The 23,763-nt window shown below is 38.3% G+C and overlaps 1 protein-coding gene across 3 annotated transcripts in view; it reads right to left on the bottom strand.

Annotated features, from left to right (window-relative positions):
- The window catches only part of CHUK (component of inhibitor of nuclear factor kappa B kinase complex), a 44,641-nt gene that overhangs the window by 5,217 nt on the left and 15,661 nt on the right, over positions 1 to 23,763 (bottom strand). For all 3 annotated transcript variants that reach the window (XR_004431165.1, XM_033185835.1, XM_033185846.1), the window contains exons 10-18: positions 17,537 to 17,731; positions 15,179 to 15,281; positions 11,841 to 11,964; positions 11,262 to 11,413; positions 8,552 to 8,613; positions 7,163 to 7,272; positions 6,451 to 6,500; positions 833 to 929; positions 388 to 535 (exon numbers count right to left, since the gene is read on the bottom strand). Coding sequence is in view for 2 of the 3 variants with exons in the window: in XM_033185835.1 (XP_033041726.1) it covers positions 388 to 535; positions 833 to 929; positions 6,451 to 6,500; positions 7,163 to 7,272; positions 8,552 to 8,613; positions 11,262 to 11,413; positions 11,841 to 11,964; positions 15,179 to 15,281; positions 17,537 to 17,731 (1,041 nt within the window). In the remaining variant the exon portion in view is untranslated. The remainder of the gene's footprint in view (positions 1 to 387; positions 536 to 832; positions 930 to 6,450; positions 6,501 to 7,162; positions 7,273 to 8,551; positions 8,614 to 11,261; positions 11,414 to 11,840; positions 11,965 to 15,178; positions 15,282 to 17,536; positions 17,732 to 23,763) is intronic.

The raw sequence follows: 23,763 nt of genomic DNA, 5'->3' as shown, positions 1-23,763 counted from the left end.
TTCTTCATTGACTAAAACCAAATGTATCCATTCATCTTATACCATTTTAGTTGAAGAAAGAAAAAAAACCCAGTTGAATAGATAGTCAGTTTCATTATCTAGTCAGGTACATCTGTCCCCAAGTTGGGTTGGAATACCACAGTGGTCAAGGGCTAAAGAGGAGTATAACAACAGAGACATTGGAAAGGAGAGATGATAATAAATCCTGCATCTCAACTGCTAGTTTGGACACCAAGCAAGGAATATGGACGTCATGCCAGTGCAAAATATATACATGCCAGCGCAAAACGTGTTCAAGAGGGCCCACCTCATGCTGATAAAAATCCCCTTTGCAGGGAATAAGAGCAACTCAGTGTCACATTAAATAATTCATTAATAATTACTTACACAGGCAATTTTAAGGAGATGCCATATTTCTTTCTGCCTTTTTCCCTGCATGAACATGACAGTATTATCAGCTTCTTTGATGTTACTGAGGGCCACTTCCACCTTAGGGAGTAGATCAATAATCTTCTGCTTACAGCCCAACAACTTGCTGGAGAGATTAAATCAGTGTCAGACACTTACATGTTCCCCAAGACTGTATGTATACCATATTCCCAAAACCCAGCTGAGGAAATGAACCACAATCAGCATCAGATTTAATGACTGATCTCCAAAGTAATGCATACAAAAGGACACATAAATGCTGATAGCTAAGGCCAAGCTACCCAAGGTACTTTCAGAATCCTTCCTGGGTAAGTATACTTTACCAAAGAGGGCATTTGTACTTTGAGAGGAACAAGATAAACGTATCCTGGTTCTTCAGTAGGAAATGAAGCAATTTTCCTACCTCAAATGACCAAACAGCTCCTTGAGCACACGGTCCTGACTCTGCACAGTGTGCACAATGATTTTCACCATCTCTGTGCTGTCACTGTAGGAGTGATCTATAAAAGACATCAGTCAGTGGGTATAATCTTTCTTCTGTAACATATCAACCTCCAAACAAAAAATTCCTCAAAAATCCCTGAAACTCTGAAACTAATTTTAATTAATAAACATCTCCATTTAAGTTAAAAATTGGGTTAAAAGATATAAAGATTACCTATAAATAAAATCCAGTTATATATAAAAAATAAAGTTTGTATGTGTATAATGTATATATAAATTTATCAGTAAGAGACCTTAGTTGCCTGTGCTTGAGAAGAATAGTCTTGGCTATCTTTAACCCATACTAACCCAAGCCCCAGACACAAATACAGCCTCTGGCCAGAGAACAATTTTTCTTGGATGATTAACCACATATTTAGAAACAGTAGGACAATTCATCAAACTTTCATTGCCTAAAGGAAGGAGGCCCTTGAACTAGGTTGCTTGGAATTTCATGTTTTTCCATCCGTTTACAGCCCAGAAAAACTTTGAAAAAAGCTCACTGAAACCAACTAGTAAAGGGACCCATAGACAGCCTGAAAGTTCCATTTGAGGGCAGTATGACATCTTAAAGCCTTAACTGGCAGCAGCCAGATACCCTCAATTGGGATAGCTGTTGGTCACAATGAGTTCTACAGTTTATAATATGACCTCGATTTCAAAAAAAAAAAAAAAAAACTATCATTAATTGTTATATTTCAGAAAATGACTAAAGGAGTTGAAAGTTGCTCATGCATCATGCTGGTATTTTCTTTGGACAATAATTAAGCCTAAATGCAATACTAATAATAATATTTGCTACTCTGCTTATAATTTTCCCATTTAATCCTCACAGCAGTCCTGTGAGGACTATTTTTGTTACCCCCATTTTACCAAAAAGGAAATGATGAAAGGAGCATCAAAGAAGGTTTAAAAAACATTGTGTCCTTTGTTATCACTCCAAATACCTCCCCCATAGCCCAACTTTATTCCTCACACATCTGTGTTGTCTCCTCCTCACCAACAAGCAAATGAAAGGCTCCAAAAAGGTTCTTCTCCAAACAGCATTCCTTCCTAAATACCATGGACCAAGCCAAGAGCCTTCTCATATAACTAGCTCTTTTAGATAGTGAAAGCCCTCAAACTTTAGCCTTCTCCAAGGCTAAAGGATGAAGAAAGCTGGTTTTAACCATTTTCAGATGAACAAGAGATTCAAGTCAACTCTAAGCTAGAAAAGACAACAGAGGCCACAAATCAAGTGTGATTATATAATAGGCCCCAATGACAGACACAATCTTGTTACAGTTTGTCACTCAAGGTGACACTCAAGCTACCTGGATAGCAGTTTATTTCTGAGCTTCGTGCTATGTTGACAGGGCTACCTCAAAGTTTTAAAAAATATAACCTAAACAAATGCTATCACTGTGTATCTGCGGAATCTGATTCATTAGCCAGAAGACTGGAAGTCACAATTTTTTTTTCTGTCGCCCAGGCTGGAGTGCAGTGGCACAATCTTGGCTCACTGCAACCTCCGCCTCCCTGGTTCAAGTGATTCTCCTGCCTCAGCCTCCAGATTAGCTGGGATTACAGGCATGTGCCACCATGCCTGGCCCAGAAATACTGATTAAAGAAAAAGAATTGGACTTGCTCTATTTGAAATCTTAGATTTTAATATTTTACTCTAGCTACAACTTCTATTACTTAAATCACTATTTTGTTAACATCTTCAACCTTTTTATCCTCTTATTACATCAGCAAAATCCTAACCTTGGATTAATCCAACCATCTGCTCTATCAGTTCCTGTATCCAAGCTACTAAATTATCAACAAAAAATTAATATTACTGTTCACTATTTGCCACTGCTAATTCACAGGTTTTTCATTTCTGCTCTGGATACTTTTCTTTTTTTAGAGAAAAAGTCTTGCTCTGTCACCCAGGTTGAAGTGCAATAGTGTAAACTTGGCTCACTGCAGCCTGGACCTCCTGGGCCTCAAGCGATCCTGCTACTTCAGCCTCCCAAGTAGCTGGGACTACAGGCATACACTACCACACCCAGCTTTTTAAAATTTTTATTTATTTATTTATTTATTTATTTATTTATTTATTTATTTATTGTAGAGACAGGGTCTCACTATGTTGCCTAGACTGGTCTCAAACGGTTGGCCTCAAACGATCCTCCTGCCTCGGCCTCCCAAAGCCCCCAGTATCACAGATATGAGCCACCTGGCCTGGATTCTTAATGTATGTTTTGGGTCAGCAACATCTTCCACTGCACACAATGGCTTTTAGAAGTCTTCAGCACACTATTCAAATCTATGAGGTCATCACCTCTTCCATTTCAGTTAACCTCACTTACCACTGCAGGATAAGAGGCCATAAGGCAGTAAGACCCTGACCTTCCAACCTCTACTCCCAAAAAAGTATCTGTATCCACACTCATTCTCTTTCCAATATCAATAGTATCAAGGCTAATCCCTCCTACTGTTCTTTGGAACCAACCTTTCAACTTGTTCAGGGACCTCCCTCTCCACAGGGTTTTTTGGCCCCGAGTATGTGTTCTGAGAAATGCATCACTGGCCATTTTCATCACTGTGTGAATATTACAGTGTACTTATGCAAACCCTGATGGTATAGCCTGCTATATACTTAAGCTGTATGGTATAGCCTTTTGACAATAGGCTACATACCTGTTCACCAAGTGACTGTACTGAATACTGTAGGCAACAGTAACACATTGGTAAGTATTTGTGCATGTAAATATAGAAAATACATAGTGAAAATACAGTAGTATAATCTCTATGGGACTACCATAGTATGCACAGATTGTTGTTAACTAAAACACCATCATGTGGCACCTGATGTTTAAGTCTTCCTTCTGAAAAGTGACCTCCCTTGGCTCTACATCTCCTTTTAGCTACTCACTCACCTCTCTTCTTTCCTGAGCAGCCAAACTTCTGAGAATAGTCTAGATAAGCAGTTCTCCAACTTTTTGGTCTCAGAATACCTTTACATTAGAAAATTCTTGAGAACCCCAAAGGGTTTTTCAGGAATTAAACAGAAATTTAAAAATACTCATGTCTTAATTCATTTAAAAATAACAAACCTATTGCCCACTAACATGTTTTTATTAAAAACAAACATACAAAAAAAAAAAAAAAACCTTTATTTAGGTTTTCTCTCTCTCCTATATTTAGGTTTTCTCTCTCTCCTATATTTAGGTTTTCTCTCTCTCCTGAAACTCTAGACTCCAGTCATACTGCATTTCCTCAGACATGCTAAGTACTATACATACATGTCTTTACACAGAATACTCATATCTACGAGAGCCACCTCCTTTCACCTGGCTACTGCTACCTGAGATACTTGGAAACCTGAAGTGGAAGGATTGCTTGAACCCAGGGAGTCCAAGAGCAGCCTGGTCAACATAGCGAGAGCCCACCTCTAAAAACAAAAACCAAAAAAAATTATTTTCTAAATCAAAAAAATCTTAGTGAGAACCCTTGCACTGTTTTACATTTTTCAAATCTTTCTGATATACTACTGATCTTGTCAGAAAAGTTTTTAAGTGCTGAGAAGCTGACAAATTCCAGCTGGTAAATACAAGTTTTCTAAAATTCTTTTTGCTTGAAACATGGAATGTTATCATTGACAACAAATATTGTTTTTTTTTCCCTTAAAGTAGTAAGTGCGCTATACTTTTTATTTTCATTTAATTTCTTAGAAATTATCTCATGTATGCAAATCTGAATAATCATAGTTTGCCTGACAGTTGCTCTTCCAAGTAAAAACGGTGTCTTCCTTGAAAGAGGCCAGACAACTAGCAACATAAACAATTACTGAAGTGGTTTTCCTTAAGATGACCATCATACTTCACTGTATAGAAGAAACACTTTTATGAGTACTTCCCATTTCATCACACAAAATATTAAAAACATACTCAAAGGCTGAGATTTAAATAAAATACTATTTTTACTGCTTTATCAAGAACATTTTTAAGTGAAACTGTCATTTTTAAAAAACTGTGAATGCATGGTGATAAAAAATATAACGACTACTAGCATAGTTTGGCGCTAGTGCCTTGATTCATACTAAGGTGCAAGCCATTTTACGTTGCACCATCAGTGAAAATGTCAACATGGTGAAAAACACAAATAACATCTTATTATGAAAATGGTTCTAACCTCACAGACTCTCTGACAAAGTTTCAAGGATTCTCACAGGTCCATATGCCACATTTTGAGAACTGCTGGTCAGACTAAACTGAATACATTTCAGTAAAATAAAAGCAGTATAAGAGGAGATAGTGTTCTTTTTTAAATGTGAAAAGAGTATATGAAATACAATTTCACATGTATATTAATTTGCATGTGTTGCTATGTGTCTACAAATTTTAAAGTATAAAAGTATATCTTTTTTAACATGCATTTAAGTATAATGCACATTAGGGCACAGACTTTATTTCTTCTGTTACCCTTCAAAACAAATTTTTAACTAAATGATAATATCTTGCAGGTACATAACAGTTTATAGTTTTCAAAGCATTTTCACAAACATCCTCTTAAATACATTGTCACAATATACTCACTGAGTAGGAATGCTAGGTTCCCACCCCATTTTGCAGAAGGAAATGGGAAACGGAGATTTGTCTGAGGTAACGGTCGGTAAATTACTCAACCTAGGATTCAAGCCTTCTGATTCCCCATCCAGTACTCTTTCCAGCAGACCTTGCTCAGTATTTAGCAGGTGTTCAACAGGAATTGTTTTACCAATAAAATAAGTCATCAGTGACCAGTGCAGATGAAGGCATTATTTTCAAGGCAATCTGCTTTGGCCTAGAACAGCACAGGCCTTCCCTCTAACCATTCCAAACCTGAACCCATTGCCCCAAATTCTTTCCAACCTCTCTAAATATTTTTTTGTTTTGTTTTGTTTTGAGACAGAATCTCGCTCTGTCACCCAGGTTGGAGTGCAGTGGCGCGATCTTGGCTCACTGCAACCTCCTCCTCCCAGGTTCAAGCGATTCTCCTGCCTCAGCCTCCCAAGTAGCTGGTATTATAGGCATGTGCCACGAGGCCCGGCTAACTTTTGTATTTTTAGTAGAGATGGGGTTTCACCATGTTGGCCAAGCTGGTTTTGAACTCCTGACCTCAGGTGATCCACCCACCTTGGCCTCCCAAAGTGCTGGGATAACAGGTGTGAGCCACCACAACCTGCCCAACCTCTCCAATCTTAAGCAACACTTATTTTTTTTCATCTTTCTAAACATTTTCTTGCTGCTTCTTCCTCTGAGTTCCTTTTTTCTGTCTTCCATTCTTTCTTTTCACGTCCCCTTCTAAAATTTTTCTACCTCATTTTCTCTGTTACTTTCTCTTTTTAATCTCCTAAATTCTCACAAACTTAAAACTTATTATACCATGTCTCAATGGCAATACCAAAACTGGAATTTATTCTGCAGCTTTAAGAAAAATTTTAACTTAAAAATATTAAATCCCCTACATTTGTTAGGCTAGTGATAGTTACCTAAAATGCCTTCAAGCACTGTGATAGAAGTGTCTTACCTGAAGGTCTGTGTTTTAACTGCTTATATAGATCAATGGCACGCTGTTCCCTGTAAAAGAGAAAACATGCTCTGATATGTGAAGGTAATTTAATGACTTCAGTAATCTACAACTTGAAACAATATTATTTTATTTGAATAATGAACCCATTTTAAAGCAAGTTCATATTGCCAACGAGTATTTCACAGAGCATTTTATTGAGTAATAAGAACTATACAAGTTCTTAAAATGCAAAGTTTAATATAGTCCCTATCTATTCTGATCTACCATGAGGACATCTCTGCACCAGAGACACTTAAACAGACAAAAATTATGACCTATAATTAGAGAAAATATCTGAAGTTTTTAATCCAGAACTTTAATTCAGAAAAAATCTCAAATTTTAGGGCATTTAAGAGTCAATACCTTGGACCAGAGGTACTATGAGTAAGGAAACAGTTTGTAACTTAGTTATACTTGGAAAATTCTTAACACTCATATGAAATAAATGCTTTTATTCAAAACCAAAAAAGGCCAACCCAAAGAATTATTTCTGAAGTTCCCTGTGACTAAGAAAAAGCTTCCACTTTAAAGATAATGCCAATATATTTGGGGAAAGGAAAACTATAGAAAAGAACCACATAGAGGTTTAATTTGCCAGATGTAAGCAGAAAGAACAATCTGCTACAAAATATTACAGATGTCAAGACCAACAACACAAGTACATCCTTACAGAGATTCCATCAAGTCTCCCTGACGTCTTCCATAGGGGCTCTTCTGTAGCTCCATGATTTCAGCATGCAAAGACATAATCTGATCCTCCAGGTATCCAATGACACCGACCTAAAATATGATGAAAATACAAAGGAAATGAAAGGCTTACCACTACATCATTGGAAACAAAATTCAGATCTTAAGGATACAGAATGACCTGCTGCTTCATTAGAGAACTAAATAATATAATATGAAACACTGATATTGTTAAAGCCTTTCTATTCTTCAGATTCTGACACTTAATCCTTCACATAAGAATACACTTTTTCTTAGTCTTCTCTTTTCTCTCCTGACAACAGTAAACTACTAGTATTTGCTTTTATGGAGAAGCAAAAAGGTACAACAGGTGTCAACTAACAAGAAAGACCAAAACCACTGATATTACTTGTATCTTGGCTCTATGATTTTGATTGCCTCCTGGCCCCCACTGCCTTGAACAGGGACACAAAAAGATAAAGACCTTGGATTTCCCACCCCAGGACACCATGGGTATTCCCACCCACATCCTCAGGGTAAGTACTGACATTAAGTAGTGTAATAACTTAGGACCATGGACAAATGTACAGGATAAGGGGAAAAAAATCTGCCACCTAGAGAATGATCTATGCCTAGGGACACCATATAATTTATTGTCCAAACCAGCGTAATTTTGAGAGTGAAAGGGACTACTACTGATAATTATGGCAAGATATTAGGTATAAACTGGGACAGTCCCAGTAAACCCAGATGTGCAGCCATCCTATCTAAACCAGTCGCAAAAATAATACTGACTCCCATTTAATCTTCATAACCCTACTAGAAAAGAAATTGTGCCCATAATATGGAAACTAGCTGGATGTGGTGGCTCATGCCTATAATCTCAGCTCTATGGGAGGCTGAGGTGGGAGGATTGCTTAAGCCCAGGAGTTTGATGCAAGTCTGGGCAATATAGTGAGACCCTGTCACTAAAAAAATGTAAAAGTTAGCCAGGCATGGTGGTGCACCTCTTGTCCCAGCTACACAGGAGGCTAAGATGGGAGGACTTGCTTGAGCCTGGGAAGTTGAGGCTGCAGTGAGCTTTGATCATGCCACTGCACTCCAACCTGGGCAACACAGTGAGACCCTGTCTCAAAAAATAAATAAATAAATAAAGGAAACTGAAGCTCAGTAAGGCACTAGGTAATTTTCAAAAAGCCCTTGTTTTTAATCACTATGATACCTCCCTCTTTATATACAAAGCATCTACTAGAATTTTGTCTGAATTTCGGGAATGACATGAAAAATGCTCTTTATATACCAAAACCAAAGACAGTTGCTAATGGAGACATCAAGAATTAATAAGTATACAGAATGAGGTCAATGATTTTACCTCAGCATAGTGGATGGCCTTTTCTTCCATTTCTTTCCATGCTTTTAGCATTTTTTCTGAAGCTAAAAGAAAAGTCTAAATTGGTTATCTCAGAAATAGCCATATATTTAATTACTGGCCTGCCTGCCTCCTTGCCATGTCAACATCAAAGATGTGTTATGAGTTGAATTGTGGCCCCCCAAAAGATATGTGGAATTCCTAACCCCCAATATCTCAGAATGTGACCTATTTGGAAATAAGGTCGTTACAGAAGTAATTAGATAAATTAATACTCATACAGGAATGGTCTGGGCTCTTAATCCAATATGACCAGTGTACTTAGAAAAGACGAGACACAGGATACAGATACACAGGGGAGAATGCTATGTGACAATGGAGACAGATTAAGGTGCTGCAACTGTAAGCCAAGGAATGCCAATGATAGTTGGCAGACCATAAGACCATAAGAAGCTAGAGAGAAACAAGGAAAGATTCTTCTCTACGGATTTCAGAGAAAACATGGCCCTGCCAACACCTCGATTTTGGACTTTTAGCCTCCAGCGCTGTGAGACAATAAGTTTCTATTGCTGAAGCCACCCAGGTTATGGGATTTTATTATGGGACCCTTAGGAAATGAATACAGATGACTGTTTTCTTTCTTTCTTTTTTTTTTTTTTGGAGACAGAGTCTCACTCTGTCACCCAGGCTGGAGTGCAGTGGTGCAATCTCAGCTCACTGCAAGCTCCGCCTCCCAGGTTCACACCATTCTCCTGCCTCAGCCTCCCGAGTAGCTGAGACTACAGGCGCCCACCACCATGCCCGGCTAATTTTTTGTATTTTTTAGTAGAGATAGGGTTTCACCGTGTTAGCCAGGATGGTCTTGATCTCCTGACCTCGTGAACCGCCCACCTCGGCCTCCCAAAGTGCTGGGATTACAGGCGTGAGCCACTGTGCCCGGCCGATTGTTTTCTTAAAAAAAAAATATGTATATCAGTGTGGAGATAGGTGGATAAAGGAAAAAACAATTTTTTTTTTGAGATAGTGTCTCACTCTGTCACCCAGGCTGGAGTGCAGTGGCATGATCTTGGCTCACCGCAACCTCTATCTCCAGGGCTCAAGTGATCCTCCCACCTCAGCCTCCTGAATAGCTGAGGTGTGCACCACCATGTCCGGCTAATTTTTGTGTTATTTGTAGAGATGGGGTTCTACCCCACATTGCCCAGGTTAGTCTTGAACTCCTGAGCTCAAGGAATCCACCAGCTTCGGCCTCCCAAAGTGTTGGGATTACAGGCGTGAGTCACCACACCTGGCCAGAAAAGAAATTTAATACTTGAAAGTGATTTTTAAAAATTAAATATTATAAAAGGATATAAACAGAAAAGACTCTCTCTTCCTCCCTTCTACCATCCACCTCAATGGACCTTACTATGATTATTTGTTACACAGACACATACCCTGCTCCCTCACAAATGAAACCACCGGTATACTCTTTATTTTTTCCCACAATTTAAAACTTTGCTGTCAACTAAAGACCCAGGTGATCTTTTAATAAAAGCACATATAGATCTACCTCATTCTTCTTTAACAATTGTATAAGCCTTTGACAAGTCTAAGGTATTTTAATGAAATAATTATGTTTTATCCCTTGCCAGAATGTCAATAATATACAAATAGAGATAAAATAACAATAATATTAATAAAACCAGTTCTGGAGAGTAAATTCAGTCACTCAACTGGACACTATTGATTGTTTATTCTGAGATACACATACCTTGCTCAGGACAAGTGTACAAGCAGTATTTGTTTCCTAAAAAGGATTTGTTTTATAAAAGAAAACAGACATGCTGGTAGTGACTCCTTCAATTTACTCATATTTTAACTCTGTCTTTTTACATTTCCTTAGTGTATCTGAAGGAGATAAGCTTGGAGTCAAATACTGAAAATTTGGAGACCGTGTATGCAAAAAATAGTAGGACTCCACAGTAGATGGTTTGAAAAAAATCATAGCCTTAGAATATTTGTGTCATTATTTACAGAAAGGTAAGTAGTTTAAGACTCCCCTGGTTGTCTTAGTCCATTTGGGCTACTATAACAAAATACCACAGACTAAGTGCCATAAAAACAATAGAAATTTATTTCTTATAGTTCTGAAGGCTGGGAAATCCAAGAACAAGGCAGATTTGGTATCTGGTGAGGGCCTGCTTTCTGGTTCCTGATGACTATCTTCTTGCTCTGTCCTCACATGCAGAAGGGGTGAGGGATCTCATTCAGGCCTCTTTTGTAAGAGCATTAATCCCAAACACGAAGGCTCCACTCTCATGACCTAGTCACTTCCCAAAGACTCCACCTACCAACACCTTCACCTTCGGGGTCAGAATTTCAACATACGTATTTCATGGGGGACACAAACATTCAGTCCACAGCACTGGCTAAGAAGTCCAGATTTTGTATTTATTTTTAAATTAGGTTTGAAATTCAAGATTATTAAATTGCTTCTGTATTTTTTTGGAGCTAAATAATTAGCCCAATTGTGAAACTAAATTGCTCAACTAAGCAAATTTTTAAAAAGAGGTAACATTCAAAACAAACATGGTTTATGGTAATCTAAGTTGTCCTGTCTCCTGTTCTAATGTGAAGGTAAGTAAAACAACTGGGTGAGTTAAGAAGGCAAAACAACAGATGGCTTTAAGAAACCAGATATTCCTTTGAAATATATTACTCAGACACTTACATATCCCATACGTCATCTGCTCACTGTATCTCTCCAAGTCAAGCTGAATGCTTTTGTGAAAAAACTCCAATTTAGCTTTCAGTTGTTGTGATGCTGAGATCAAAGTGTTCTTCATTTTTGTTAAGTTAGCATTATATCTAAGAAGACTTAACCTAAACCATAGCAAAAAAAAAAAAGAAAAAGAAAAAAGATATTATCAGCATTCAGCATTCAGAAACATTGAATAATAATTTAAAAACATAAACTGCCACAAGGCCAAAACCTAAGTGTCTATTATCAATCTATGAGAAATAACTGATCTCTAGAATCTGATCTCTAAAGACTTCCTGCCTATAATATTCTGTGATAAACAATCTTTTTGTACTAGGACCATATGGGAATTATTACCCTCAAGTCATTATAATAGAATGGTCTCAGTCCATTAGTGAGAATTCTACAAGTTTAATCAGAACATTACACTTCAAATTGGCCCAGTATGTTACTATTATATGAAATACTGATTAGTGAAAACCAGCAAGATTAATTCTTGAGTATATGATGCACATTGCATTGTGCTTATAAACAACAGAATCCACTTACATTGCTGCCCTTTGTCCCTGAAAGAGCCTGCTGTAGTCTTCTTTTAGTCCAGACACATAGTGCACTGCTTCAGCCCACACTTTACGCAGCTGTATAATTGGAAGCTGTATTTTGCTGTCCTGTACTATATACAAGAAGATGAGAAAAGGGGCAAGGGAGTTAGTTACTTTTGAGGATTTTAGAGTTGATTTATCGTTCTCTGTGATTTCCTGTCTACAAAAACTGGATTCCCATAGATGCTAGAAACTGATGCTAAAACAGCCACTTGTTTCCATTTAATTCAGTTCAATATACATTTACAGAGCACCTGCAATACATAAGCCCTGCTCCAGATACAAGGAGGGGAAAACAATGAATGACACAATCACTACAGTCACAGAGCCTGAGATTATTCCTATATCTGTCTTTTTTGTTTGCTTTTCTGCAATCTGGAATACTCTTTTTCTCTCTGCTAATCCAAATTATTTCTTTCAAGTTCTAAATCAAGTCCCATTTCCTCTGGGTCTTTCCTACCTCTAAATAATAAATTTCATATCCTGGACCAACAATCCAGCATTAAGAATACACACAAGAGTCAGATGTGATGGCTCACACCTGTAATCCCAGCACTTTGGGAGGCCAAGGCGGGCGGATCCTTGAGGTCAGGAGTTCAAGACCAGCCTGGCCAACATAGTGAAACCCTGTCTTTACTAAAAATACAAAAATTAGCTGGGCATAGTGATGCACATCTACAGTCCTAGCTACTCAGGAGGCTGAGGCAAAAGAATTGCTTGAACCCAGGAGGTGGATGTTAGAGTGAGCCGAGATCGCACCACTGTACTCCAGCTTGGGTGACAGAGTGAGACTCTACCTCAAAAAAAAGAAAAAAAGAAAACACAGAGGGTAAATGGCAGTTTAATAAAATATGCTTTCTTCAATGCCAGACTTTAAAAAGTTATCTATTTGTGATTTTATCTTACCCATTCTTTGGTAAAAGGAACGCTACTTTTCTAAAACCATGTGTTAAGTTCAATGAAATTCTACTTTAACATATGAAATTCTCCAACATTGAAACAGATTCATACTGTAAGGCAGCAAGTATATTCCCTGTTACTTTTTTCTAATGAAAACTTCAGACAAAGGTTAGGCAAAACTTGCTACACTAGTGTTCCTACGAGAAAACACATCCTCTGAAGCAGACTTTAAATAAATTAAGCTATATAAATGGAAAAATATTTGCCTCCCTTAATAATTATTAATATTCTCAATTAGCCTTTCTCCTATTGTATACCCAAACTTCCACCTGTGGCTTCCTACAACAGACCAAAAAAAAAATCAAACTTTTTAAACAAAATAAAACAAAAACAACTCATTGATGGGGGCATGTAAAAGAGGTACAGGAGCCCACTGAAAGAGCTCCAAATGGCCAAACCTGGAACAATCTGAGCAACAGAATAAACTAGTATTGGATTATAATATAAAGTATTAAAAAAACCCATGAATCCATACTAATATAAATAAATGACTGAAATTAATAAATGGGAGAGCAAGGACAAATCTCCTATGCAGAAGAATTCCAAATAAATTATGTAGATACTCTATCCTAAAAGAGGGGAACATAACTCCCTCTTTTTTTTTTTTTTGAGACAGGGTCTCGCTCTGTCACCCTGGCTGGAATGTAGTGGCATGATCTCAATTCACTGCAATCTTACTTGTGTGACCTTTCTCTCAAAAACCCACTGCCCCAGTCTAATCATGAAAGAAAAAAAAAAAAGGGCCAGGCACGGTGGCTCATGCCTGTAATCCCAGCACTTTGGGAGGCCAAGGCAGGCGGATCACCTGAGGTCAGGAGTTCGAAACCAGCCTGGCCAACATGGCAAAACCCTGTCTCTACTAAAAATACAAAAATTAGCTGGGCATAGTGGTGCGTGCCTGTAATCCCAGCTACTCGGGAGGCTGAGACAGGAGAATCGCTTGTACCTGGGAGGTGGAGGTTGCAGTGAGCCAAGATTGCGCCACTGTACTCCAGCCTAGGCGACAAGAGCGAAACTCTGTCTCAAAAAAAAAAAAGACAAATTTCAGCAGAGGGACATCTTACAAAATACTTGACTAGTATTCCTTAGAACTGTCAAAGTCATCAAAAACAAGGACTATTTGAAGTCTGAGAAAATGTCACAGCAAAGAGGAGCTAAAAAGACATGACAACTAAATATAATGTGGTATCCTAGATGAGATCTTAGAAAAAGGATATTAGGTAAAAATGAAGGAAATGTGAATAAAGTATGGGTTTCAATTAATAATATATGGGTTCATTAAATGTAACAAATGCATCATACTAATGTAAAATAGATTTTTTTAACTTTTTAATATTTTTTAATATTTTATGTTTTTTATTTTTTTTTTTGAGAAAGGGTCTCACTCTGTTGCCCAGGGTGAAATGCAGTGGTGTGACAGTGGCTCACTGCAACCTCCACCTCCCAGGTAAAATGTTAACAATAGGAAAAACTACATGCATGAGTAAGGGGAGTTATATGAAAACTCTGTACTATCTGCCCAATTTTTTGGCAAATCTAAAACCATTCTTTAAAAAAAAAAGTCCATTAGTAAAATAATAATAATAAAGTCTGGGGCAAGGGGAGTTGACTGAAAAGAGACATGAGGGAACTTTCTGAGGTGAAGGAAATGATCTACATCATGACTGTGGTATGGATTACACAAGTATATAAATTTGTCAAAAGTTATCAAAATATATGATCTGTGAATTTCACACTGTAAATTTTACTCTATGTAAACTGCCTCAATTTAAACGAAAATTTCAAAAGAAAACTAATAAAAAGATTTTTTAAAAAGTAAGATTACATATATTTCAGCCCCTCTGCTCAATTTTGTTGTTGATTTTGTAATTTTGTGCTTTATTTTATTTGGGTAGACATACAGTGATCAAACACTTAACTTGTTCAAAAGAAAAGAATAATTTTCACATGATAAATTAAAACATTTGAACATCAAGCAGTATTCACAGGAAAAATGAAATAAATACTTGAACATGCTTAGACAATGAAGAGACAATTAAAAAGTAGGTTTAACTAATAATGAAGTTTCATTCTCCTGTGAGAGTCCTATCCTCAAGAAATTAAATCTTCTCTTAAATGAATGATCTGGTGGAGATTTAATATCTACCTTTTCACCTTCCAAACTATATAAATCAATTTTTCAGAATTCTCATATAACTCCATATAGAAACTTCAAGTATGAGATACAGAACACAACATCAAAAGTCCATTTCTACTAATCATACTGAGAGTTAAAGTTAAATTAATTCATGTTTAAAGCTCAGCTGCTAAACGGACTGGACTTACCAATATAATTTACACAATCAGATAAACTTCTGGAAGCAAATGGCCCTTCATACACAGTTTTACTTTTATCAAACAAATAAACCATATAGCTATCACAGCCTCTCTGAAAAAGAAACAAACAATTAAAATCCTGCTCAAGGATCTTTGAAAATCCTAGGTTTTCTAAATACTTATGTACCAGATTTTCTACTTTGAAATGCAAATGAACAAAGTCAATGTGTATTAGCATATCTCTTACAAATAACAGAGTCCATACTTTTGTTGAGGAAAACGACCCAAACTTTTGTATGGGCTAAAGTGAACAATCACCAAAACCCAAAGAACAAATACAAAAAGATATATACAGTGAAAAAACTATTCAGTAATCAAAAGGAATGAAGTACTGATACATGCTACAACATGCATGGACTTCAAAAATACAAGGCAAGTAAAAAAAGTCAGACAGGAGACTATATATTACATAATTTCATTTATACGGAATGTTCAGAAAAGGTAAACTTTTGGAGATAAAAAATAGATTCCTGGTTGCCTGGGGTGGGCAGAATGGAGATTAACAGTTAATGGACTGTTAATGGAAACATTTTTAAGCTGATTTATGGTGATAGCTGCAAAATTTGGTAAATTTACTTTAAAAAAAATCACTGCAATTGAGCATCAAGTCAGTGACAAGTTAATAAAAAAGAAACAAAAAATCACTATATTGTACACCTTAAATGAGAACATGATAATTAATATGCCTGAATAAAGTCATAAAAAGAAAAATGGGGAAAAAAGTGATGACCAGTCGTATTTTACCACCCATCCATCCTTTGGCAGGACCTATGAGACTGCTGGTCTCACAGTAGTTTCAGAGTACTGGACTTCAAATATGAAAAGAAATTTTTTTGTTTGAGACAGGGTCTTGCTCTGTCACCCAGGCTCGAGTGCAGTGGCGTGATCATGGCTCATTGCAGCCTCAACCTCCCTGGACTCAAGTGATTCTCCCACTTCAGCCTCCCAAGTAGCTAAGACTCCAGGGGTGCACCACCAAACCCAGCTAATTTTTGTAGTTTTTGTAGAAACAGGGCTTCACCATGTTGCTCAGGCAGGTCTCAAACTCCTGAACTCAAGCAATCCACTCACCTTGGGTTCCCAAAGTCCTGGGATTACAGGCATGTGCCACTGCACCAAGCCAAGAAGGAATAATAAGTGGGAGTGTGGCAGGCCAGGTCTCACTAACACAGGCCTCCATAACAACTGTTTCAGCACTCACTGAGTGGTGAAGTTAAATACTAAAAGCTGAAAGAACAGCCGGGCGCAGTGGCTCACGCCTGTAATCCCAGCACTTTGGGAGGCCAAGGTGGGCCAATCACCTGAGGTCGGTCAGGAGTGGTGAAACCCCATCTCTACCAAAGATACAAAAAACTAGCTGGGCGTGGTGTCGGGCGCCTATAATCCCAGCTACTTGGGAGGCTGTGGCAGGGAGAATCACTTGAACCCAGGAGGCAGAGGTTGCAGTGAGCTGAGATTGCGCCATTGCACTTCAGCCTGGGCAACAGGGCAAGACTGTCTCAAAACAACAACAACAACAACAACTGGAAAAGCCAGTGCCCTTACACAAAGGATGAAATGTAACCAAAGCCTACCAAGAGTTCCACCCAGGCCTTTCCTGGGCCTAAAAGCAAAATAATGAAGGAATTCTTAACAGGACCCATTTAGGATTAAATGTTTTATTAGGGGTCTGAAGAAACTCCTCAGGCTTCCACAAACAAGTTTATTGGAGGTCTGTAGGAACTCCTCAAACCTCTGTGATTTAATAGGAGACAAGATAAGGGCAATCACCCCAGCACCTGGACCCATTTAGAGTAAATAAATTTACTGAGGCTCCAGAGGAATGTCAAGACTCAGACCTTAGTTACAGATTAAAATAATCATTTATGTGTTTAGATGAATGCAAACTTACACATAGACATATAGCTAGGAGGATATATAAACTCTGGGAAAACTTTGTAATTTTGAGTTGGTCTGGCGATAATTTCCAGGCCTTCTACCTGTAACTGGTTACTGAAATAAAAACTCCCTCCTCTCCCAGTTCATCTGCATCTCGTTATTGGGCCGAGAGAGTAAGCAACCTGACCCTCAGTTTGGTGTGGGTACAGGAGCAGAAAACTGGCACCAAAGAAAAAGTCTTGCAAAGTTCAAAACAACAAATTTCTATCCTGTTCACCTTGCAAAGCAATGATAAGAGTTGGGAGTAGGACAAAACCAAAACAGAATGTGCTCCCCAGACCAAGGAATTCCACGTATGCATAAAAATGCAGGGCATGCAATCCCTCTAGATTTCATATACTCTAGGGATATTATAATTAATTTTCTTACAACTCCATCTAGAACACATTGAGAGGCTGGTTTCCGAGGATCCAGAGAAATTCCTGTCTCTGAAAGAAGTTCTTGAGAACCAGTATTTATTCCAGTTTCACGCTCAATACGAGACTGTAGTGAATGAAGACTTTCATCAGGTGGTAACAGAAAAGAAATTATCTTTGCAGAAGTCATATTTAGGATGTGTACTATCTGTATAAATAAGAAAAAAAGGTAAATTTATTGATCATTTGCTACATAAAAGATTCACTGCCAGATACTAAAAGGTGAATATCAACAGGCATTATTTCTACATTAAACAAGGTTCACTCATTCTCCAAAGTGAGATCTCCTTTTATAATTATAAAATGACATTCTGAAAACTGAACAATTTCCTTTTCTACAATAGATGTTAGTTCCAACAATAAAACTTCAAAGTTATAGGGATGCACAAAATGAATAAATAAAAATCCCAATTTGAAAGAACAGTTATTTATTTTGAAAAAAACATTATCATAGACCTAAAAGGAAACATTCCAATTCATGAAGTGCCTAACAGAAGACAACCACTGGGGTAAACCACTTTATTTATTTTATTTTTTTTGAGACAGAATCTTGCTCTGTTGCCCAGGCTGGAGTGCAGTGGCGCAATCTCGGCTCACTGCAAACTCCACCTCCTGGGTTCCCACCATTCTCCTGCCTCAGCCTCCCCAGTAGCTGGGACTACAGGCGCCCGCCACCACACCCAGCTAATATTTTGTATTTTTTAGTGGAGACGGGGTTTCACTGTGTTAGCCAGGATGGTCTCGATCTGACCTCGTGATCCGCCCGCCTCAGCCTCCCAAAGTGCTGGGATTATAGGCGTGAGCCACCGCACCAGACTGGTAAACCACTTTCACATAACATCCCCAATAATTAGATCTTTTAATCTCCATTTTAAACAGAGAAAGAAACCAGAGTTCTAAGTTAAATAACTTGTTAGGGATCACACAGGTAATAACTGGTAGAGCTTGGATCTTAACTCTTTTTGTGTCTGGCTACTTTGTGCTGCCTTAAGAAATCATCTGATAGAAGAACTAGGTCTCTCTTTAAACAGGAAAAAGCATTGTTATGCGTGGTGAGTTACCTTTTTATAAGGCAACCTAACCCCAGAGCAGCAACCTGCCTAAGGGCCCAAAATCAAACAAGAACAGTTTTATCACTCTCTCCAAAAGCCCCAGTAAAAGTAACCTGATACAGGCCAAGTGAGTGTGAGGCTGAGTCAGGTGGGGCTCTGCCCATGTAAGCGCGGACAGCAACAGAGTTGGACTTCAGTGTTTTGAAAAGAACATGATTTTAAATTCTCTTCCTTCCAGTGTCCTTAGAAAAGCCATACAAAATTAATGCCTACATTTCTCCATGCCTTACATTGACTAGTATATGCAAATGATTAAAATTCTCTCTGCTGAAAATCCTTACTACAAATGTGGGCATTAATCCAAGGCCACTATTATTTCTTTTTTTTCCCTTTAAAACACAAACTTGAATTGATGTTTTCAAAGACATAAAACTATAGACAACAGTATAATAAGCCCCTTCCCAAAACTGTGAATACCTCACCTAGTTTCAACCATCATTTACATAGAGCCTATCTTGTTTCATCTGTCATAGCCCTCTCCTCATTTACTGCTTTATCTTTTAAATATTTTATTTTGTGACAATTTAATTTTTTTGACATATAAAAAGTTATATATTTGAGATATACAACTTGATGTTTTGATATACATTGTGAAATTATCACATTTCAGCGAATTAATATATCTGTCACCTCTTCATAGTTGTCATTTTTGTATTTTTTTCTTTTGCTGCCATGTTTGGACCTTTTGATGAACATCTCTACATACACCTCCCCACCCCCGTCCCTGCAGCCCCTGCAACTATGATGCTACTGTCTGCTTCTATTAAGTTTAACTATTATAGATTCCACATGTAAGTGAGATCATGCAATATTTCTCTGTGTCTTGCTTAGTTTACTTAGCATGTCCTCCAGGTTCATCCACATTGTCCTAAAAGGCAGAATTTCCTTCTTTCTCTTAAGGTTGAATACTATTCCACTGTGTATATATGCCACCTTTTCCCTATCTATTCATCTGTCAAAGGACATTTAGGCTATTTCCATATCTTGACTATTGTGAATAATGCTGCGATGAACATGGGAGTGCAAATATCTCTTCACAAGCCTGCTTTAAAATCCTTTGGATAGATACGCAGAAGTGAGATTATTGAATCTTACAGTTCTATTTTTTTTTTTTTTTTTGAGACAGAGTCTTGCTGTGTCACGCAGGCTGGTGTGCAGTGGCATGATCTCAGCTCACTACAACTTCCACCTCCTGGGTTCAAGCAATTATCCTGCCTCAGCCTACTGAGTAGGTGGGACTACAGATGTGCACCACCATGCCCAGCTAATTTTTGTAATTTTAGTGGAGACGGGGTTTCCGCATGTTGCCCAGGCTGGTCTCAAACTCCTGACCTCACATGATCCACCTGTCTCAGCCTCCCAAAGTGCTGGGATTATAGGTGTGAGCCACCACACCTGGCCAGTAGTCCTATTTTTAATTTTGAGGAACTTTTATACTGTTTCCCAAGATAGCTGTAATAATTTACATTCCCACCAACAGTGTAGAAGGGATTTCTTTTTTCCCACATCCTAACTCTTACCTTTTTTCTTTTGCACAATAGCCATCCCAACAGGTGGGGGGGTGCTATCTTAGTGTGGTTTTGATTTGCATCTCCCTGATGCTAAGAGTTGTTGAGCACCTTTTCATATGTTTGTTGGCCATCTGAATTTCTTCTTGTGAGAAGTGTCTAATTTAGGTCCCTTGCACATTTTTTAATTGGGTTATTGACATTTTTGGTATTGAGTTGCATGAGTTTCTTATAAATTTAGGATATTAATTTCTTATTGGATGTATGGTATGTAAGTATCTTTTCCCAATCCATGGGTTGCTTTTTCGTTTTGTTAATTGCTTCCTTTGCTGTACAGTTTTTAGTTTAAAGGCCCACTATTATTTCCACTTACAAATCCTAACACAGATGCCCAAATAAGTGGTGCTACAGAAATACTAAACTGAGACTGGGCATGGCGGCTCACGCCTGTAATCCCAGCACTTTGGGATTACAAAACAGGTGGATCACTTGAGGTCAGGAGTTCAAGACCAGACTGGCCAACATGGTGAAACTTCGTCTCTACTAAAAATACAAAAATTAGCTAGGCTTGGTGGCACAACGCCTATAATCCCAGTTACTCAGAAGGCTGAGGCAGGAGAATTGCCTGAACCTGGGAGATCAAGGCTACAGTGAGCCGAGATTGCGCCAGAGTGAGACTCCGTCTCTAAAAGGAAAAAAAAAAAAGAAAGAAAGAAAGGCCGGGCACGGTGGCTCAAGCCTGTAATCCCAGCACTTTGGGAGGCCGAGACGGGCGGATCACAAGGTCAGGAGATCGAGACCATCCTAACACGGTGAAACCCCGTCTCTACTAAAAAATACAAAAACAAAACTAGCCGGGCGAGGTGGCGGGCGCCTGTAGTCCCAGCTACTCGGGAGGCTGAGGCAGGAGAATGGCATAAACCCAGGAGGCGGAGCTTGCAGTGAGCCAAGATCCGGCCACTGCACTCCAGCCTGGGCGACCGAAAGAGACTCTGTCTCAAAAAAAAAAAAAAAAAAAAAAAAAAGAAAGAAAAAGAAAAAAGAAAGAAAGGGATACTGAATATTCCCAACACAAAGAAATGATGTTTGAGATGATGGATAAGCTAATTATCCTAATCTAATCACTACACAGTATATGTATTGAAACATCACTATTTACCCCATGAATATGTACAATTATTTGTCAATTTAAAAAATTAGGCTGGGCGCAGTGGCTCGCACCTGTAATCCCAGCCCTTTGGGAGGCCAAGATAGGTGGATCACTTGAGGACAGGAGTTCGAGACCATCCTGGCCAACATGGCGAAAACCTGTCTCTACTAAAAATACAAAAAAATTAGTCAGCCATGATGGCACACACCTGTAATTCCAACTATGTGGGAGGCTGAGGCACGAGAGAATCACTTGAGTCTGGGAGGTGAAGGCTGCAGTGAGTGGAGATCGTACCATGGTACTCCAGCCTGGGTGACAGAACAAAACTCTATCTCAAAAAAACAAAACAAACAAACAAAAAAAACTTAAAAGCATATTAACAATTTTGTTTGTTTGTTTTTGACACAGAGTCTCTCTCTGTTGCCCAGGCTGGAGTGCAGTGTTGCAATCTCGTCTCACTGCGGCCTCCACCTCCTGGGTTTAAGCAACTCTCCTGCCTCAGCCTCCCGAGTAGCTGGGATTACAGGCATGCACCACCATCCCTGGCTAATTTTTGTATTTTTAATAGAGATGGGGTTTCACCATGTTGGCCAGGCTGGTCTTGAACTCCTGACCTCAAGTGATCCGCCTGACTCCACCTCCCAAAGTGCTGGGATTATAGGCACGAGCCACCGCACCTGTATTAACAAAATTTTTAAAAAGAAATACCAAACTGTTTTTATAGCCTGAAGTTGATCCTTTTCATGTGAATTCCAAATGTCACAACATGATTGCCAGTATTTCTCTTATTAAGAGACTTCTCTTTAATATAAATCTTTTATGTTTAAAAGGGGAGTAGGGAAATCTTCAAAACTGATATGGATTTACAATACAATTATACTACCTGAGACTTTCCACGCCTTCTCAGTTTAGGCAGATTTCACACTATGACAGCTGCCATTTATAGCAATAGCAGAAACTTAGGATGAAAATCCTATAATGGACATCTACTTTTACACAGGATATTAGGATATGTCATCATGGCATCCCACTACCAAAGCTCCAGGCCAGAAGGGAGCAAAAGAAAAAAGAGGAAATACAACCTAAATTTATTTTTTTGTTCACTATAATATTTAATGAGTACCTACTATTGGTATGTACATACTGTTGGTACATAATATTAAATGTGTTGTGGTGGTAGTAGTGGGTATACAAACTGAGTACCTGATGATCCTTGCCCTCCATACAGTTATAGTCAAACAGAAGGTATTAAGATATACTAGGAGAACTAAAGTACCAGGTAAAATGTGATAGGTGTTATAATCAGCGTAAAGTATCATACACTTGGCAGTAGGAAGCGGGCACTTCATAAAGGAGGCACTACTTGAGCTAAACTTTGAAATGAAAGAAAGACTGAAATGGGAAAGGACTGAAAAATAAGTTCCTTTAGGCAGAAAACAAGGTGAGCAGAAGCAGAAAAGTAGAAAGGGATGGGCATAATCAGAGAATACAATTAATGCAGTTCAAATGTACCTAAAATGATGCTCTCTCGGGGCATTAGTAAGAGGTAAGTCCAGAAGTATAAATTGATATGAAACCAAGATAGGTTCTGAGTACCAATGAAAGGGTCTGAACTTTATTCAATAAGTGAAAGAGAACTATGCAAGCCTTTCTAAATTGAGTACCTGGCAAGCTCAAAATTATTAAGATATTCAAAAGATAAATTTATAAAATAATTGGATATATCAATTGAAGAGAAAGGAAGAGTCAAGACAGCTAAAGTTTCCCATCTGGGTAACTGAAAAGGTGACAGTGCAAATAAGAGTGTAGGAAATCCATAGAGGTAGATTTAATGGGGCCAGGTGCAGTGGCTCATGCCTGTAATCCCAGCACTTTGGAAGGCCAAGGTGGGAGGATCACCTGAGGTCAGGGTGTCAAGACCAGCCTGGCCAACATGGTGAAACCCCATCTCTACTAAAAATATAAAAATTAGCCAGACATGGTGGTGGTTGCCTGTAATCCCAGCTACTCAGGAGGCTGAGGCAGGAGAATCACTTGAACCCAGGAGGTGTAGGGTGCAGTGAGCTGAGATCGTGAGACACAGTGAGGTTCCATCTCAAAAACAAACAAAAGAAATAAATTTAATGGATAGAACAAATATGTTCAGTTTTTAATAAATTAAGTCTTAAGTGCCAGTGGAACAACCAGATAGTTATACAGTTATACGACAGTTATAAGTCCTTGGTGGAAAAGTCAAAGCTATGGAGAGAAATAACTTTAGGAGTTATCCATGTGCCGTTTATAGGTAAAGCTATACAGTTGAAGAGACTGCCTAATAAAAAAAAGGAAATGTAATGGAAAAAGAACCAAGAAGAGACTCAGAATACAGTTACATTTAGGGGCATGAAAGAGGAGGCAAAGAAAAAAATAA

This window comes from Trachypithecus francoisi, unplaced genomic scaffold (assembly GCF_009764315.1).
Source record: "Trachypithecus francoisi isolate TF-2019V2 unplaced genomic scaffold, Tfra_2.0 Contig01579, whole genome shotgun sequence".
Lineage (NCBI taxonomy): Eukaryota > Metazoa > Chordata > Mammalia > Primates > Cercopithecidae > Trachypithecus > Trachypithecus francoisi.
Note: the sequence above shows the minus strand (reverse complement) of the source record. Positions and strands in the feature narration are given on the sequence as shown.